Source organism: Coffea arabica, chromosome 1e, assembly GCF_036785885.1.
Source record: "Coffea arabica cultivar ET-39 chromosome 1e, Coffea Arabica ET-39 HiFi, whole genome shotgun sequence".
Classification (NCBI taxonomy): domain Eukaryota; kingdom Viridiplantae; phylum Streptophyta; class Magnoliopsida; order Gentianales; family Rubiaceae; genus Coffea; species Coffea arabica.
The window spans coordinates 49,150,229-49,170,407 of NC_092311.1; the positions used below are offsets into that span (position 1 = coordinate 49,150,229).

Genomic DNA, 20,179 nt, shown 5'->3' on the forward strand with positions numbered 1-20,179 from the left:
AGTCTTGAATATATAAGAACTTTTATCCTTTATTGCTAATTTCTATTTGAAAGAAAAAATTAATATATGTTTTAAAAACCATCATATAATGACATATAGTTCATTTTAAGTTGTCTCAAATGGATGAGATTGTAGTATCATCATTATGAATATATGAATTTTCCCGCCATATTTTGCATGGATTTGGAATTTAGGACACAACGTATTGGAAGGATTTTATATACCATATATTTCATATGAAAATCATATGCAAGTCCTGTTATATTTTGCTCTCTTAAAAGCGAGAAGGTTGCTGGTTTAGCTTATTGAATATCTTCGAGTTTTCATTTGATTTGTAGGAAGAATGAAGAAGTAAAAACTCAACTACTACTGTCACTAACAAGTCTAATATACGTCACGTTTATCATGTACGCTTTGCTGCTTAGAAACTACTCTATCAATATGTCATTCTAATCTTTCTGACAAGAAAATAATCCGTATCTACAATCTCCTAATGAAATAACTACTAACTGCGGACCATTTCGATTGAATCATGCGAGCAGGCTAAAAACGATGACCAAACTCGTGTTACCATGCTTATGGAATTAATTAGATACATGATAGTGATTATTTTTTCAAATATTGTTTTACTTGCATCACAATTATAATTTTTAATCAATTATTTTTAACAATCTTTTCATTTTACATACATTGCATCATAAAAAATATTATAATAATAATTCTAAATAATATCTTGAATAATTTCTTATCCAATATGTACTTGACATTTAATTGAAGTGTTTGACCTGTGAATGAATAGTAAGGATGGCAATAGGGACGATGCCCATGCAGGAATTGAACAAGGCGGGGTAAATGAATAGCAAGTCGTATTTACTCCTCCACTTTTAAATGGGCTCCCCACTTAAAATTTTAATACTACTATATATCGTAAAATAAAGTATATAATATAATGCCATGCGTGTAATATGAAATAGATAATTTGATTTCTTTATGATTCAATAATATAATCTTTTTGTTTAATTTTTTGTGTTAAATGATGATCTCGTTATATAATTTGTTCTTTTTATGGCATGTAGTTTATAAAAAAAAATAATTGATTTTATATAATACCAAATATAGAGAAATGGATTCACAATATCAAAATGATTTCTAAACTTGATCTCACATTATATTTTTTTGCTGAAGTTTCAAGATTAACAAATTCATTACATATAAAAAAATTAAGGTCAAATATAAAAATAAAAACAAAAACGAGACGAGACAGGTAGGATAGCAGGAGCGTGACGGGTACCGACAAATAGGATGTGAAATGAAAGGAGATGACTGCGTGGGAGACAAGGGACCATCCCTGGTGACTTGGTGAAGAAACTGCAAACAGCAACAACTCCAGCAACTAATTGATGTATTAATTAGACATCAGGTTGTCCGGATTCTTCAATAATTATGTATTAATTTAGTTTAACAGTTTTCTTATGTATTATGTCTGAGGAGCACAGCGTTTTAAAATTTACTAATTGATTTGAAACATGAATTGGAGAAGTCAGCCTAATAAGACTAAATGTAGGGCTCGTTTATATGAAATGGTGAATAGTGACCATAAAATAAAATAATAGATGCTAAACATGAAAAAAAGTATGCAAAAAGGTTGCGGTAATGCCAACAGATTTGAAACATATAAGACTATAATTAATGGTCAAGAAAAAAAATATACTGACAGCATACACACGGTCATACTTGGATGAATGCCATATATATTAAATTTGAATTTTAAATCTAGTGATATTAATCTAACTATTACGATACTGTACATACTGTTAATATATATATATATATATATATATATATATATATAAGATTTACTCACATTTATATACTAGATAGCAGCACCATGGTTAATAGCTCTTTCCGTCTTCCTAATTAGATTATGATAATAAATTAAGTATGCACTATCACATTGTCCTATCCTTCCAGGAGGGAAAAAAAAACTAAAAAAGGCTACTCAATACACCCAAATTAAGTATTCAGCACTGCATGCCTAACACTTGCATTAGATTACATGATAGCATGGCATGATTGCTCGTTGCATTCAAGACAAAAAACAAGACAAAACAAATATAACTAAGAAACTCGTACTAATAAATGCAACACCTAGTCTCAAGTATCGTCCCTTGAAATTAGCTCGCGAGATCCTTTATGAGGGTAAAATCATACTATTATAATTTTCTCTACTACCAAAGTAATTAATTGACAAACGGAATCATAAAAATCCACAAACTTGAAATTCAAAAGAAAAAAAAAACTTATAAATAGCAATCAATCCAAATACAACCTCGACTTTGCCTGCATGGTGATAATCAAGCTCCTTATACGAGGATGCAGAGGTCGACAAAGGATCTACGTCTGTATTGAGTTTTATGTTAATTTGTCGGGCTCAAAACTTCAACCTGATCAGGGAAAAGGTGAAGCGGCACCGACATGGCTGCAAGCTCAATAACTACGAAGAAGCCACTCGGGATGCCTCGTCAAGACCCATCTAGCCTCCATCACCAATTCACAAAAACTTATTGGCATCATAGCCAATATTTCGATCAAGGAAAGGGCGAAGAGAAACGGATATGGCTACAGACCAAATAGCTACATAGAAGCTATCGGGGATGCCCCGCCAAGATCCAGCAAGCCTCTGTTGTCATTTTTTACCCATCTAAGGGTAGGCATATGTGCGCTAGCTGAGACCATAAATTTTGTCGGTCGGTAGATTTTGGATAAAATGGAGGAGACAGTGAGAGACGCTAAAAAATAACCTCACGAAGCCCAGAAAACAATCGGTGCCATGCATAAACAACTAATAGCTTTAACTGATAAGAAATCAGTTGTCTATCATCCCTGATTATTTTAAATTAGAAGCTCAAATGCTCAAGATTCAAACCCATCAACAACGGGAAAACAGAGCATGCAATATCCAATCAAAACTAATCAATCTACCGTCTAATATAAAACTACGAATCATTTAATTTGAGCTTTCTAACATAAGCATGAATCAATCCATGGGGAAAGCAGAGCATGCAATATCCAATTGACGACCAGCCAAAATGTCCACTCTAAACTACTCAATCTACTTCCGACATACAAAAAAAAATGCTGATATTCGAACCCTTACCAAGGTTGCTGAACACCAGACCATGCAAGTTGAGCAATTCCTCAAAATGCAGCAATTGGTAAGTTCCAAAACTTATGTTGCAGCTGGGATCGAGAACAACGAAAAGAGGAAGAAGACCCAAAGCAAGGAGACGGTGTGTGTGTGTTTTTTCGGTTGGGTATCCACCTAATAATTCAATGAGCTTGTTCTTCCAAAACTTGTGCCGCACTGGAATTGAGGACAATGAAGAGAGAAAGAAGAGGCGAAGCAAAGAGACGGTGCTTTTTGTTTTTTTGTCTCTACCCAACGAATCAACGTGCTTGTGTGCGCATACTCGTCAAAAAGCTACACAGAAATCATGCAAAGAAGAGACACAAAATTGGTATGAACCGTCGGGATAGTTGAGGCATTGGACTTGAATTCAGTTTTCTTTTTCCTTTTTTTTTTAAAAAAAAAATAGGGCATGAACCGTCGGGCCTAGGCATTGAGGCCCCGGACATGTTGCAAGTGTTTGTGGAAAGGGGGCCGGGATAGTTGTCAATTCAATAGTTTCCAAATGATTTTATCCGATTTAACAAAATCTAAATTTATTTTTTCAAGATGTAAATTATTTTGACAATAAAATAACTACAAAATAAATTTTTATGAACTGCACGTAATTTTCTTTTGTTTTTGGACAACTCCACGTAATGTTAAAACGATGAACATAATCATGTAATTTGAATCATGTATATATTTTTTGGACCAATCTTGACCCTTAACCGTGCAGGTGCAGCTGCCCCAAATTCCAAGTGTTCCTTCTTTCTCTACAACAAACATACCCACCAATTGGCAAGTATACATAGATGGGACTCTTGTCATCGAAGACGTTCTGAAACAGAAAAAAGTTCTGTCTCATTGCCCAAATAAAAATCAGTTTCGGCTTAAATATGCTAATGTTTCAAGTTGCCGTTGTCTTGTGTCTGTAATCTCAACTGATCGCACCCCAAATTCAACACATTTATCACATGACTAACTCCACTAGCTCCGAAGGCAACAAATTCTTCACTATCTGTTGGGCGCCTTGGTTAATTTGATTCTTTTTATTTTATTTTTTGGTACAATGAAGGGCTTAAAGGCCCATTAAATAAATGGAAACTATGCGCGAAAATAACCTCCATAGCATCAGCATAGTTAACAATTTTCGTCGTAGTCTTCTTTTTTTTTTTTTTTTTTTCAGTCATGGGAAAATAATGAGTTTGACCTTTCTATCTATAGTGGCATAAATGTGAACAAATCCCCATTAAAACGCCCACTAGTTTTCTTTTTCTTGTCTCGATTTCTTCATTTCAAGCTTCTGCAATGATGAGTTGCGCGATCATTGCACCGTGATGAGTATGAGCCCATATGATGCAGGCTTCTGCTTTGTATTCACACTTCTCAATCTTCCCATTTCTTTTTTCTTAAGAAACGATTAACGATTAATCATTAGGATTGCAATGATTAGGCTAAACATATCGATTGGAATGGGACTTCTATCACAACCCATTTATTTATAGTATTTTAGATTATGGCTGGGCTTTTGCTCGCCCTTTTCCAACGTTGGAAATTTGCTATCTGCTCTGCTGGCTCCAAGATTTAAGAGCCACTCTCAATGGCGCTGTATAGGTAGCAGATTATCTAGTACTAGACTATTTTTTTGGTGTTATATCCTCTGCACTCTAGAGATACACGCAATAGAAAGAATAGTCGAATAAAAACTACTAAATAACATCGAAGCTAAAACATATCAAAATTAGTATTGGAAATTTGAAATTACTACTTGAGGTTATAGTTTTCACAAACACAATTTTCCCCGTTTGAAAGTTTCGATTAATCCAAAATGCAAAGCCACTCAATCAATGATTGCTTCACAAATCACAATCTCCAAAAGAGAGCAGTTTTGTTGCCCAAATTTTGAACAAAAATAAATTTGGTATCCAAATTTTTAATATTTGAGCACAATTAGCATCCTTAGTGATTTTTTTCCAAATTGCTACTTGAAAGAGTTGCGACTTGCGTGATAGTCAAATGTTCGATGAATATCACGTGACTCTTTCTAGTAGTATTTTGAAAAAAAATTTGTCAAATGTACTAAATGTGCTCAAATATTAAAAGTCTGGATGCCAGAATTGTTTTTATCTAAAATTTGAGGATTAAAACTACTTATGTATTAAAATTTGGGTACCAAAATTGCAATTTTCTCAACTTCAATATCGGTTCCATCTTCCCCACCTGGGGGTGAGGTGTTCATGATCCGGTTATTAGGCCGACCTCGGTTTCGGTTTTTCGCCCATTTCCTCGGAGACCAGCCAACCGACCGACCAGGCTATGATTGTTGACGTCGGTGTTTCAACGGAGCAGCATGACAGCAAATATATAATACACAAGAGCTAAGGGATAATATCGGAAACCTCCCCTGAGGTTTTTCTTAATATCACATGACACCCCTAAAGTTTTAAAAATATCATTTACCTCTCTTACTTTATTATTTGTGTAACAAAATTTTTAAAAATCCTAAACTACCCTTTCACTTGCTAAATAAAAATGTTCTTAAACCACTTTGTTCACTTCAAAAAAACAATCACCTCAAAAGCAATCTCTTGTAGTACTACTACATCACAATTCTATACCCCATAAAAATATAAATTTGAAAAATAAAAATGATATTTGAAAAGAAATACACTTGCATTAATTTAATTCTATATGCTAAAAACTGATTTCCTATAAATTTACATGTTTTTTCCAACGTCTTCTCAACCCTTTACTTAAACCATCAAACTATACCGATCATTATAAAAATCAACCCAAAATAAGCAAATAAATCATACCCCACTTTATCACAATCACAAAAAGTAAAAGCTAACAAAATTTAATTCATTATAATTTACAATAAAATATTGCATAGATATCCAACAAATATGAGTAAGAGAGAATGACGGAGAAAAGCGAAAAAGAAGAATGTGACTTCAGTTCTTTTTTTTAAAAAATTTTTGAGTTTCATTTATTTGATATGTTGTGAATTATATGTCAAGTGAGGATTAATATAGTCATTTTACAATTACTAGGGGAGGTACGTGATATTCTAAAACCTCAAGGGTGCCAAGTGATATTAAGAGAAACTTCAAGGGAGCAGATAAAATTGTACTACTAAATACTAATAAGCAGATAAAATTGAAAAAAAAACAAAACAAAACAAAACTGCCTCCACTCCGCTTTACGTGTGTGAACTCCCTCCGAAGAAATAAATTATCATGGGAAAAAAAAAAGAAAAACCAAAAGTACAATGATGTCCCAGTTCCAGTTCACACTCGGCTCCGTGCACTATAAACACACACAGCGACAGCGGTCGCACAATCTACAAAGACAAAATAATAGTCGTCTGTCTCTGTCTTCATTCCTCCGCAACTACCTGTACGTTTCTTCCTCCTAATTCCGTTCATTATACAGCCTGCTCAAGTATTCTCCTCTTTTTCTCCTGCTCCCTCGGAAAACGTACGTGACCCCAGAATCCGCACCTTAGGTATATGGTGCGAGTTCTCCTTCATATTTTGTTCTGTAATCGAGAATGGATCTTTGATTTTATGTTCTTTTCATTTATCTGTCTGTTTGTGATATTCTTTGTTACTGGGCTTGGAGGTTTATGTGACTTATCGGGATCATTTGTGCCTAATTGATACAACAAGTATTTGTCAATTAATTCTAGCTGTAGTTGATAGTTACAATGAGAATTTCTTGGTTTCTGCTAATACATCAGTACAGCAGGTGGAAAAAACTACCCAACACACCTCTTTCCACCAACTTTTCTTTCCCAAGACAGTGCGATTTTTTGTTTTGTCCTTGTTTGAATTGGTGCGCTGGTGAAGATAATTGCTAAGGAGTTAGATTAACTGAACCATGATCCTGTCACGCTTTGGATTCTCTAGACAGTTAAAGCCAATTAGTCTACCATCGGGTTGATAGTTACTATGATAATTTCTTTCTGTTATATGCTTAAATAGCCAATGATAGAATCATCGAGACATCTCTTTGAGCATTTCTTTTTCTGGTTAATGATGATGTTCTTTACATTTATGTAGTAAAATGCAAAGGAGTTGATCAATTGGATAGCTGTAGTGTTAGACTTTGGAGTCTAAATGGAGCTGTTTTCTTTTCTAAATCTACATTTGTGGAGACCAGCGGCAATGATTTGGTTTGCCCAGCTACTGCTGCTGTTGCTGCTAGTACAAGAGAATCGTACAGTAGTAGGGGCAACTTCCAATTATTTAATAGGGCTTGGAAGTTATGACATTACTGGTCCTGCTGCTGATGTTAATATGATGGGGTATGCCAACATGGATCAAACTGCATCTGGAGTTCACTTCAGATTGCGAGCTCGTGCATTTATTGTAGCAGAACCACAGGGGAACCGCATCCTTTTTGTTAATCTTGATGCTTGTATGGCCTCCCAACTCGTGACTATTAAAGTTCTTGAGAGATTGAAGACGAGGTAATCATGACTTCCTTGTCGACTTTAAGCAGATTAAGTTGCATACTATTGTTGTTTTGTTATCAATATGTGTAAGATAGTTTCTTTACATGTTACGTGGCTTGCTTGTATTCTTCACTTTTAAGGTGGCATAGCTAAGTAATCATTGCTGTTTCAGGTATGGAGATCTTTATACTGATAAGAATGTTGCTATTAGTGGTATACACACGCATGCTGGCCCTGGGGGTTATCTACAGTATGTTGTGTATATAGTGACATCCCTTGGGTTTGTACGTCAGTCATTTGATGCTCTTGTTGATGGCATTGAACAAAGTATCATACAAGCTCATGAAAATCTACGGCCTGGGTCAATATTTGTCAACACAGGTAGTGGGAGAAGCACAAATACTCTTGATATTGCTATTTGGTCTAAGGAATCATTTTACCCAGCAACCTAAGAAACTGTGGGAATGTAATGCCATATGATCTAGAGGTCTCCAAGGGAGATTGCAGACAAGAAAAATAAAATAAAATTTTGAGATCATTTCTTTCTATCATTGAATTTGATCATGAAGATGCATGTAGTTAAGTTGGAGATAATTTCTTTTGCATATTTAAAAATTTTAGTATTTTTTTTTCTGATCTTATGTCTCCTTATATATGCTTCTGGCCTTGTTACTGAGCTGTTTCAAGTTCTACGTTACTGGGTGTCTTTCCATAGCTTTTACTTTGTCTATTTGCCTGAAAAACTTTCCGTATTAAGGATTTGCTACCAGAGGAATGGAATGATTGATAATTCAATGGTCACCAATCTTCTAGTTCGCTTAAAAACCTCAAAGCATGTGCTCTTTTTTCGGTGAACAAATTTGTGGTTTGGCTCTGATCAATGAATCCAGTAATAAGGATGATGTAACTTATGTTTGCTCTGGTCCTTTTACGTTTTTTGTTTTCGTTATCTAGTCTTTTTGGTATGTCCAGAGCTTTAATTTTTTTTAACAAATATGAAAAGAATTAGATTGGAGGAGTAGTTTTCAGCAGATAACTTCATTTTATTTGTCACCAACCACCTGTAATATGATTCCTGCAATCTAAATTTGCTTTATTTATGCTGCTGCAAGTTAGATTCCATAATCTGGAATGATGTGCAATCCTACACTTTAAATATGGTAATCAAATCTTCCAGGGTCATGTTTAGGTGATAATGCTGATACTGAACCTCTTTTGTAATTCTGCTGCATTGCTCTTGACTTGCTTTTGCAACTTGATCAACTATTTTAAGGGCATTTGTTCTCCTGTATAAGTACATCATTTTACTATTTTTCCATTTTTGCCGGTGCTTTTCACATTTTAGAGGATTATGCAAATGTTGGTTATTCTCTGGCTTTGAATTGTTTGTTGACATACATTCGTTTGTGCTAAGTGTCTTTTGCCAGAAGTTGATGCGCAGTTATCTCCACCTCAATAGTGTTATCGCTTGTTTTTTGTTTTCCATCTACAGGAGAACTTCTTGATGCTGGTGTCAATCGCAGTCCCAGTGCTTATCTTAATAATCCGACAGCAGAACGCAATAAATATAAGTATGACGTTGACAAAGAAATGACCCTTTTAAAGTTTGTAGATGATGAGTGGGGCCCAGTAGGTAGCTTCAATTGGTTTGCAACCCATGGAACATCTATGAGCCGTACAAATGGGTTGATAAGTGGTGACAATAAAGGGGCTGCTGCACGATTTATGGAAGACTGGTTTGATCAGACTAATGCTGGAAGCACATTCTCTAAGGCATCTGAATCTAGTGAAGTCCCTCGTAGAGTATCAAACATCATTCCGATAGTTCATGAAAAGCGTAAGTTATTGGCTATTTTTGTGTCTTCCTTTCTGTTATCATGGTTGTAAGCACTTACAATTGTATTGAAATCCTTACTCAAATTTGCTTTCAAGGTTATTAGAGTTGCTGACCTATTTTCAAATTGTTAATGCAGATCATGAATTGCTTGAGCTTGCTGCATCTTTCAAGTCTTCTCCGGGAAGGCCAGCAACCAAGTTTATGAGTATGGCTAGACGAGTGAGGAGTGCTCTAAGGCTGGCTGATAGGCCTAGATTTGTATCTGCATTTTGTCAAACCAACTGCGGTGACGTTAGTCCAAATGTTCTTGGCGCATTTTGCACAGACACAGGATTGCCTTGTGACTTCAATCATAGTACCTGTAGTGGGAAGAACGAGTTGTGTTATGGCCGAGGCCCAGGGTAGTTATTTGGCTTTATTTTGTCTTTTTTATTTCTCAATAAGCTAAAAAATATGCATACCTTTGGTATTGAGTTTGATTGATAATCTAATGTATACTCAAATTACAGTTACCCAGATGAATTTGAGAGTACACGCATCATTGGGGAGAGACAATTCAAAAAAGCTGTCGATCTTTTCAATAAAGCATCAGAACAGTTGGCGGGGAAGGTTGATTATCGTCATACTTATCTGGACTTCTCAAAACTAGAGGTTACAATACCAAAACAGGGAGGTGGTACTGAAGAAGTTAAAACCTGCCCTGCTGCTATGGGCTTTGCCTTTGCTGCTGGTACAACTGATGGCCCTGGAGCTTTTGACTTTAAGCAAGGAGATAGCCAGGTATTACATTTGGCTACATAGAGAGCCATAACTCATGGTTTCCTTGCATTCAATGTTCAGACTTTGCTTAGTCAGTATGTTTTCTCTCCTCCTCTCTCTCTCTCTCTCTCTCTCTCACACATACATGAAATGTGCTTTCAGGGGAATGCTTTTTGGAAATTGGTGCGTGACTTGCTTAAAACTCCAGATAAGGAACAAGTAGACTGTCAACAACCAAAACCGATTCTGCTAGATACTGGTGAAATGAAGGAGCCTTATGATTGGGCTGTGAGTTTCTAGCCCATAGTAACTTTCCTACCAAAAATTAAAAAAGAAGAAATGAAAATACAAAAAGGAAAAAGAGATAAAGAAGATGAACTATTATTGTTATTGATTTAATTTGACTTTCCGACAAGAAACGGATTTTCTTCTGTAAAAGTCATGCTAACTGCAGAGCTTCTTAAATTTTGTTTAATTTTCTGGAGAGTAACATTTCAGCCTTTTGTGGGAAAAGGATGGTTGACTGGGACTCTTATTCTGAGAGTTAGTCATACTTTACGCATGAAATTATTTTGGGAACATTATCCCATCTGTGTGCAATTATGGACAAGAGTTCTAATGTTTTCGCTCTTTCAATTGTGATATTACAGCCTTCAATACTTCCAATCCAGATCCTAAGGATAGGGCAGTTGGTCATTCTCACTGTGCCTGGAGGTATTGGCTTTTCTTTTTATTCCCTGTCATGTAACTTAAAAGACTTCATTATTCTTTTTCTTCCCCAAATTGTAAGATGTGAAATTCTGATTGGAGTCATGAAATATGTAGAGTTTAGTTCCTATCCACATGCTTTTATGTGGCTGATTAAAATGGATAACATGCAGACAGTCTTTTGCCATTCATTTCTCAATTTTATTTTATTTTTTGACTATTAGATATGTCGATGACTGACATCTACATGTTGATGTGACATATTGTGAACACAGATGTCTAAAAACTGATGAATTTAGAAATAAACCTATATCGCCCTAAGTTTCAGATTTGAGACTTTGAAATAGAAAGCATAGTTAATTTTACAAAGCAGATTTTAATATGTAATAATATATGTAAGATGATTATTCAGAAGTTATTGATGGGATTTACTTCAAGCAATTTAAATACCCATCTAGGGCCTTGTTTCCTTTGCTGCAATTAGGGCCAATCAACTGTTATTATGCAACAAGATGTGTTTCCTGGTTTTAAAATGATGAGGTCAACTTTCTTTTATCTAGCTCCATTTGGACCCATGATTAATGCAGTTGTCATATTCTCTTGAAAGTACTGTTGTGAAGTACATTGATACGGCTTAATAAGGGTTCACAATAGCAACTGTATCAGCAATTTTAGTGTCTTTTTACTTGAAACCTAGCTATCATGCTTTGTATCATAAGCACTAAAGTTTAATGGCTTCATGAGGTTAATGTCTTCGGTCTGTTCTTCATGTTTGCATTTGATGCAGAATTCACAACTATGTCTGGGAGACGGCTCCGTGATGCTGTGAAGGCAGTGCTTACTGCAAGTACTGGACAGTTTAATGGAAATGTGCATGTTGTAATAGCTGGGCTAAGTAACACATATTCTCAATATATTACCACCTTTGAGGAGTACGAGATACAGAGATACGAGGTAAGTGAACTTGTCATGCTACATGCTTATTTTTTGGTTGTTAGGCGGGGATTTTTTTGTTGGGGGAGAGGGATGGGGTAGTTTGGGTTTCATGATTCTATTTTATTCTGTCTCAAAGCATGTTACCTGGAGAAACAGCTGCTCTTGAAACATATTGGAAGATCATATAAGTTGGTTGAAATGCTGTTGTTGCCAAGTATACGCTCACTATAAAGTGTTTCTTTAAACGTATGTATCTTGTTTTCTGAGTAGATTTGGTAGTATATCATATCTCTTCGAGATTCATCATGCTCTTCCACAACAGTGGTAGATTTTGATGCTTGGGCCACAAAAACGTTGCAACTTGTTCTGTGTATTGGCACCTGTAATCTAATTAATCAAGTTGTTTAAGCCGCACCCTGTACTTTAAACTTCTTATAACGGAGCAAACGGTACGGAAGATAACGCTAGTAACAGCATACTGCATTATCATTATAGCATTTTAGCAATTTATACTGGATTTCTCTTCTCAGGGTGCCTCCACACTTTTTGGTCCGCATACCCTCAGTGCCTACATACAGGAGTTCAAGAAGCTCGCAACAGCCCTAAAAAGTGGACAACCTGTTCAACAAGGCCCACAACCACCAGATCTTCTAGACAAGCAAATAAGCCTTTTAGCGCCAGTTGTGTTGGATGCAACTCCCATAGGCAAAAAATTTGGGGATGTCTGCAAAGATGTACCTAAGAACTCCACCTTCAAGAGAGGTGACACAGTAACTGTTGTTTTCTGGTCCGCATGCCCCCGAAATGACCTCATGACTGAAGGTACATTTGCTCTTGTGGAGCTTCTCCAAGGGAAGGATACTTGGATTCCTGTTTACGATGATGATGACTTTTGCCTCCGGTTTATATGGTCAAGACCTTCTAAATTTAGCGCTCGAAGTCAGGCGACTTTAGAGTGGAGAATACCAGAAACAGCTGCTGCAGGTGTTTATAGAATAAGACATTTTGGTGCTGCTAAGAGTCTTCTGGGGTCAATCAAGCATTTCACGGGTTCATCCAGTGCTTTTGTGGTGGCCTGAGAATCCTCCATTTGGGTATATAGATTATAAGGTGATCAGATGTTTGTGCTTTGTGCACTTTGTCAGATATGAGCTTTAACCTGAGGAAACATTCTCAGAAACAAAGAGTGTTTGCTACCTCTTTTGGTCGACAAATTTCAGAGAGGCTCCTCGGAATTTGCCCTTTGCATATTTGTAGCTCCGAGCTCATGTATCATTCAACTTATCAACCACGTATTTTTTTTTTATAGTAAACGCACGTATATCACTCACTCTATGTCTATGGTTCCATTCCATATATATTTAGATCATTAACTTTTTTATTTTTTTAAGTCAGATGACCTTGAGGTTTTTAAATTTTAATTTAACTCTTAAATCTTTCCATCTTCCCTATGTAAAGTTAGGAATTTTCTCTTGAAAGTAAAAAAGAAAAAAGAAAAAGTAATTTGGATTTAAAGTAGGTGACTCTAAAACTTCTTCTGTTGAAAAAGTGCAACCAGTTTTTTTTTTTTTTTTGGGGGGGGGGGGGGTGGCGGGTTCAAATTACGAAAAAATGCAGTAATTATTTTGAATTCATCTGGAGCTTCAGCCCTCTCAAGTCAATAAACAAACAGAAACAAAGAAGAGACAGCTTGGAGCTTTACATCGCGTTGTTTTATTTTTCTGAAAAACACGATTCGACAAGCGAAAAGGAAATTAAAGTGGGGATGCCAGGAGAAACGACATCGTAAAACGCCACCATCGGCATTACTGGTCGCGCCACTGTAGATCTCTCACTGGCAGAGCTCCGATACATCATATACGAGAGCACAACTCAAAGTACCCTCCTCTCCAAAAAAAAAAAAAAAAACAGCAAGAGCTAGAGCTAGCAAAGCAAAACTAATAAAGAGGAAAAAGGCAGTTTTTTCTCCCAAAAAGAAAAACAAAGAAAAAAGAAGAAGGAGAAGAAGAAGAAATGTCAGTGCAAGAATATTTGGATAAGCACGCGCTCTCCCGGAAAATAGAAGACGCCGTCAATGCCGCCGTTAGGGCCAAAACTCCCGATCCAGTCCTCTTCATCGTACGTCTTCAATGCTTATGGTATTTGTTTAATTAGCTTTTCAAATGATATGCTTTATTATGCATATATATACTTATTTGGTGATTATGTGACAGTCGAATCATATGAAGAAATCGGTGCCTTCGATGATTACGAAAGTGAAAGCGCGACAAATTCTCGATAGCAGAGGTATTCCAACGGTTGAAGTTGATTTATACACCAATAAAGGCATGTTTCGTGCTTCTGCACCCAGTGGAGCTTCCTCCGGAATGTAGGTCCTTTTCCTTACTGCTTACAGAAATACTAGTCTGTTGCAATAGTTAATCTAAGTGTAAATGCTTTGCAATGGAATTTGCAGCACCGCCACACTTGAGATCCCAAGCTTTTGATAATAATATCTGATTATATTCCATCTATCGGTTGACGTATTTCTGAACTCAGAAATCAATTCTGAACGAGTGTTGTTGTATTGATTTCCTGACTCTAGGTATGAGGCTATTGAATTACGTGATGGAGATAAGGGAACGTATCTTGGAAATGGTGTGAGCAGGGCTGTTAGAAATGTCAATGAGAAAATATCTGAAGCTTTGATTGGTATGGATCCTACTCTTCAGTCTCAAATTGATCAAGCCATGATAGACTTGGACAGGACGGAGAAGAAGGTAGCTTTTCCATTCTCTGAAGTCTTTTGTCAGAATTTTGTTCATTGTTATCAACCAAATAAAACAAAATAAAATACTGATCGTTTGTTTTGCACTGTAGACCCTGTATGACTTTGGATGATGCTGTATACATCATATCTATTCAAGCCATTTCATTTAATTGTTTACACTCTAGCACAAGATGTCATCCTAGGATGAACTGCACTGAGGTGTTGGGCAGTAGTATCCAAAACCTTGATAACTTTTGAGGTGTTAGGCCATAGCACCTGAAACCCTATAATCTCTTGTTCAAGACTTGCAATTAGTGACCCTGAAGCAGGCACTGTTGTTTGTTAGCCTTATAATCCAATTATAAGTTGCGAATCTGTCACCTTCTGCATCTCTAGGTAGTTTGTGGTGCAACTTCAAGGTGGATTGATACATTCAAATTTTCTTGGTTTGCATGAAAGATAATGATATCAATGCTTCCTTATAGAATTGTGGCCCATTAATGCCAGCTTAAATTAGATTGCACTTATCCAGTAGTAATCTTTTATTTTTAATTTTTTTTTTGTTGTAAGCAAATCTTTTAATTAGCTAATAGGAAATTGATATTCACAAGAACTTGAGTTGACACAAAAACACAAATCCTCGAATTTCTGTTTCATCTTCCTAGTAGTTTGATGGCACGAATAAGTCAGAACTTGATCATCATCTATTTTTGTGTCTAACAGAGAGAAAGGTGTCTCTTAATCATCATCTATTTTTATGCTTAAGGAAAAGAAAATATCTCTGTATCATTGTGTCTGTTTGCTATAACATACAACTGATTCCTTCCCTGCCTGCATATTTGTCTAACCTTTGCATGTTCCTTGTCATACATCAGGAAAGTCAATTAGTTTTCACAAGGCCTCTGCTCCATTTCAGTAATTTATTCCTACCTCTAAGAGAAAGTGCTTTTTGGGAATTCTTTTTTCAAGTAATTATTTTCTTTGTCTGGCATATTTTCAGTAATACTGCTGAATATTTATCTCTTTTCCTGAATGATTTGGAAATTTAGTCTTCTTTTTCACAATTTGGTGCTGCAGGGTGAGCTTGGAGCAAATGCAATTTTAGCAGTATCCATGGCTGCTTGCAAAGCTGGTGCAGCCGAAAAGGAGGCATGTGAATGCTCTTTTTGGCATTTAGTTTTCACTTAAACTAAACTAGAAGCGATTTATCTGCTACGTGTGATAATTTTTACTTGCAGGTTCCACTGTACAAACACATTGCAGTTCTTTCGGGCAATACAAATCTTAGTCTTCCTATTCCTGCTTTCACTCTTCTAAGTGGTGGAAAATATGCTGGAAATTTTTTGCCTGTTAAGGTAAGCTGTGCTTAGCTCCAATTACCTATATTATCAAGCTTTGTTGGTTCCTGTGATTGATTTCCTGTTTACACCTTCTGCAACATTTTATTGGCTACACGTGGTTGCTTCTTTCAAACCTTTTCTTAAGGTTCTTTTTTTTTCAACTCTGTGAATTTACATGTTAATTTAAAGTGCATATTTCTTAATGTTATCTGATGATTGGCTTGAAATTTGTCAGCAAATTATGATTCTTCCAATTGGAGCTAGACAGTTTGAGGAGGCACTGCAAATGGGCTCTGAGACTTATCATCATCTAAAGGTAATTTACCCTTTTGTTGTTAGCCTGTGGTTGCAAGAATATATTTTGCAACTGCAGAAAAGATATTGAGACTCCAAATTGTCTTTGTGCAAAGAGTGACTAATTAAGAATTTGGAACTCTGTTAAATGGTCCACTATCACTATCATAATCTGGCGAAGTGGATACTCCTGTCCTTGGGACTCCTAGGACAAGTATTTGAACAAAGTGACATGAGACTGTTCTTAAGCCTAGAACTCGACCTCTGCCATTGAAGGATGCCTTGACAAGCAGCTAGGTAAATGTTGAGAATTTTAACTCTTAATGGAAGACTTCGGCCTCCTTGCCCATAAATGTGAACTTTTTAAAATGGAAATTGTTATTGGCACTCCATATTTGTTATGACACTTTCTTGACTTTTTTTAATTACGCAAAAAGTTGTATGTAACCCTACTGTAATTGCAATTACAAACTATATAGTATTTGGAATGTAATATAGGGGTATGTTTGTCTTTCCGGATGATTAAAAATGTCAAAGGAGTGCCTACATCAAATTCGGTAGTGCCAATACCAGCTTCCCTTTGAAATTCCTATTACTAGGTCTTTACTTTGTACAAAGTGGAGCATGCTGCAAAATCTCAAGAATAACTAACTTTACACAAACATATTTCTGAAATTGCCCATTCTGTCAAGACCAGCAAAGATATTTGTGAAGGATGCAAAGTTTTGTACCAAAATTTTTTTCTCTGCCCCTCTTGTTTTAATCTTCTAGCTAATTTGTTAATTGTAAGCTTCATTCCAAAATGGGCAGGCCGTTATTAGTAAAAAATATGGCACTGATGGATGTAGTGTTGGTGAAGATGGTGGTTTTGCTCCAAGCATCACAAGGTAAGTTTTTTCCTTTTTTCCCACCCAAATCATTGATCTTTAATTTGTTCCATTTGACAATATATTTATCTTTGACCTGCTGCTTTATCAGCATTCGAGAAGGTTTGGATCTTGTTAAGGAGGCAATAGGCAGAACTGGGTACAGTGAAAAGTTAAAGATAGCAATTGATGTTGATGCCACCGAGTTCTGCATAGGTGATCTTCTTATTTTTTTTTGCAACTAATGGTGGTAAAATGGGAAAAAAAAGGGACAAAAAAAGGGGCATGTTGATGTGTGTTAGGCAAGAGTTTTAGTATCTGTTTGATACATTCAAATTTTGTGTGGACATTTGAGAAATTTTCAGATGAGGTATCAAAATGACTTTCCTTGGAAAAGATTGGAGTTTAAAGCTTAATTTGATTTTGGAAAGTATATGTCAGCTCTCTTTGAGCTGTTTCGGTTTAATTATCTCTAGCTACCTCTTATATTTGTTTCTGTCTCCTGGAAGACTGATTTTTGTTGTCTTCTCTGATTTAGGTACAAAGTATGATTTAGATTTCAAATCCCCCAACAACTCAGGTCAAAATTTCAAGTCAGGAGAGGATATGATTAATATATACAAGGATCTTTGTGCAGGTATATCTATTATATACTCCTTTCTTATTTGATTTATTGTTGTCTCTTGATGCTTTCTACCTGTTAGAGCAGGTAGAGTTTTTGTCACCTTACTAAGATATTCTAATTTCGCCTATTTTGCTTGTGGAAATATAATGTGAATTTGTAGATTACCCTATTGTTTCAATTGAAGATCCATTTGACAAGGAGGATTGGGAGCACGCCAAGCATTTTTCAAATCTTGGAATATGCCAGGTTTGTCTGACATTCTTCCTGATGATTACCGTGATCACTCTTGTTCATACTTAATAATTAGGACAAACTTAAACTAGTCATTGCTGAAGAGTAGGAATCAAATAGTAAGCTACTGTGAGGAATTTTTTTTTTCAATTATTTTCTCTGCTCGTATTATTCAAACAATATTGTTATGTAGTGAAATTAATTCATAGGCACCTAGTGGAACAATGAATTTTATTCCAAGTTGGTAATATTAGCAGAATTTAATCATAATTCTGTGGTGCAGGAGCTTACAAAAGATAGAAAGGGATGAGATTAACATTTTATTCTTTAATTAGATGTTATATGTGTTTGATTCCTTCAGCTATGTATCATTTTGGACAATGCCTTCTTTTGGCTAATAATGGCACGTGATAGTTCTTTGGGTTCCTAAAATAAGCTAGCTAGGTTGGAGTAGATGTGTTTTCTTATGGAATTAAGTAGTGAATATATTGAATATTTTCTACAGTGAGTTTATCGCTTCCCTCTTCTTTCCATTCTCTTTTTGGTGCTCTTCTGTTCAAACTAAAAAATAGTTTCTCTTCCTAGGTTGTGGGAGATGACTTGTTGATGTCAAACACTAAAAGAATTGAAAGAGCTGTGCAGGAATCTGCTTGTAATGCTCTTCTTCTCAAGGTATCTGCCATTGACAGTTGAGTTTTAGATTCTCTAGTCAAAGTAATTTTATTTTTTCTGGAGTTGGACTGACTGATAGGATTGCCTATGTGCATTTGGAGATGTTGGGTCTTTGTGATGTTCAGAATACGTAGTTTGCATTTCTATTTTGTCAATATGGTGGACAGGCACCTATTTTCTTAAGTATCGACCTGAATTGGCTGTTTTACATGATATGATCTTGAACTTATCTTAAAAGATGGCCTTGTGTGCTATTTATTCTTGCTATAAGTGCTTTTTTTTGTCCTCAATGAGTTAGCTAACTTTAATAATATTGAGGGTTGGACTTCAGGTTAATCAGATTGGGACGGTGACTGAGGCAATTGAAATCGTGAAATTGGCCAAGGATGCCCACTGGGGAGTTGTGATATCTCAAAGAAGCGGGGAAACTGAAGATGCATTCATTGCTGATTTATGTGTTGGCCTTGCTGTAAGTCAGATAAAAGCAGGTGCCCCTTGCCGAGGAGAAAGACTAGCAAAATACAACCAGGTTCATACATTACCTCATAACTCTCAGGTTTTCTTTGGCTCCATTAACTTCTATTTGATGGTGCCAGCTAAATTGAAATTTTGGTTGATTGATATAGAATGTTTCAATAGCTGAAGTAATGGGAAAAATTAAAATGTAAAAAGAACTATTTGGATATGGATTATCTTTCAGGCATGTGACTCTGTAGGAGTATTTATTTTCTTGGTCTCATTCTCTGAGTAGGCTTGGATTCACTGCCCCACTCCCAACCTCCCTGGGTATATAAAGTGGAGAAAGTGCTCTTCACAACTGAGATAGTTAAAGATTGAATAACATGAAAGTAGACAGTTTTGTTGCATTAACCACAGGTGCTTTCTCAGCCCAATGGATGAAACCCTGCCCTTGGCTGTGTGGTGTAGGCATTTTAATTTGATTGTTATTTATAGATATAATATGGTATAGACTTTAACAGATAAATGTTCATCTACAGTTGCTTAGAATTGAGGAAGATCTTGGAGACCAAGCAGTTTACGTGGGTGATGATTGGAGATTGTCCTAACCTCCTCAGTGGACCACCTGTTCCTCATGTTTTGCCCAATTACTTCGTACTGAAGTTTGCCTGATATAGATACTAGCGTTCTTGATCAAAGAGCTCGGTTGATGTTTCGTGTTAGTTTTGGTCACAATGGCTGGTTCCCCCCAACCCCCTTTTCCCCTCTTCCATTTTGGCTGCGACCTTGTGATACTATAGCAGGCATCTGTGTATCAAACACACCCCTGAAAAAGGGGGCAAAAATGAAAGAAAAAGAGATATAAGGAGTATGTGATTGGACTTTTCCAGGAATTTGAGGCTGTGTACATTTTACAAGAATATGTAAGTTCATGTTTTTGATGAAATATTAACAGCTAAATTCAGAATGGTTTCCCATTTTACAAATTTAGCTCATGCTTTTACTTCACGTGCATCTGAGTTCGTCTCAACTCTCAACAGCTGCTCGAAACACTGTTGATCACTGCAGTAAGGTG

At 36.1% G+C, this 20,179-nt stretch overlaps 2 protein-coding genes across 8 annotated transcripts; both read left to right on the plus strand.

Annotated features, from left to right (window-relative positions):
• The first annotated feature begins 6,378 nt into the window (after positions 1-6,378).
• LOC113710446 (neutral ceramidase 2-like) lies at positions 6,379-13,198 on the plus strand. Of its 2 annotated transcripts, none has more exons than XM_072060535.1 (10): positions 6,379-6,568; positions 7,234-7,643; positions 7,801-8,009; positions 9,121-9,465; positions 9,602-9,866; positions 9,975-10,245; positions 10,387-10,512; positions 10,875-10,938; positions 11,720-11,886; positions 12,399-13,198. In XM_072060535.1, exons 2-10 carry the CDS (start codon positions 7,291-7,293, stop codon positions 12,945-12,947), a joined length of 2,349 nt encoding a protein of 782 aa, XP_071916636.1. In that variant the 5' UTR covers positions 6,379-6,568; positions 7,234-7,290; the 3' UTR covers positions 12,948-13,198. The 2 variants fall into 2 exon arrangements, with proteins under 2 accessions (XP_071916636.1, XP_071916635.1); XM_072060534.1 differs by having other exon boundaries at positions 6,510-6,677.
• A 334-nt stretch (positions 13,199-13,532) lies between these two features.
• On the plus strand, positions 13,533-20,090 carry LOC113710454 (cytosolic enolase 3-like). 6 transcript variants are annotated; one of them, XM_072060538.1, is made up of 14 exons: positions 13,533-14,006; positions 14,082-14,236; positions 14,453-14,627; positions 15,493-15,585; positions 15,695-15,766; positions 15,856-15,972; positions 16,193-16,273; positions 17,062-17,138; positions 17,230-17,333; positions 17,656-17,754; positions 17,903-17,988; positions 18,559-18,645; positions 18,977-19,201; positions 19,644-20,090. In XM_072060538.1, exons 1-14 carry the CDS (start codon positions 13,998-14,000, stop codon positions 19,710-19,712), a joined length of 1,449 nt encoding a protein of 482 aa, XP_071916639.1. In that variant the 5' UTR covers positions 13,533-13,997; the 3' UTR covers positions 19,713-20,090. The 6 variants fall into 6 exon arrangements, with proteins under 6 accessions (XP_071916639.1, XP_071916637.1, XP_027089300.1 ...); XM_072060536.1 differs by having other exon boundaries at positions 13,535-13,986; XM_027233476.2 differs by having other exon boundaries at positions 13,544-13,986; positions 18,977-19,174.
• Positions 20,091-20,179: the final 89 nt, after the last annotated feature.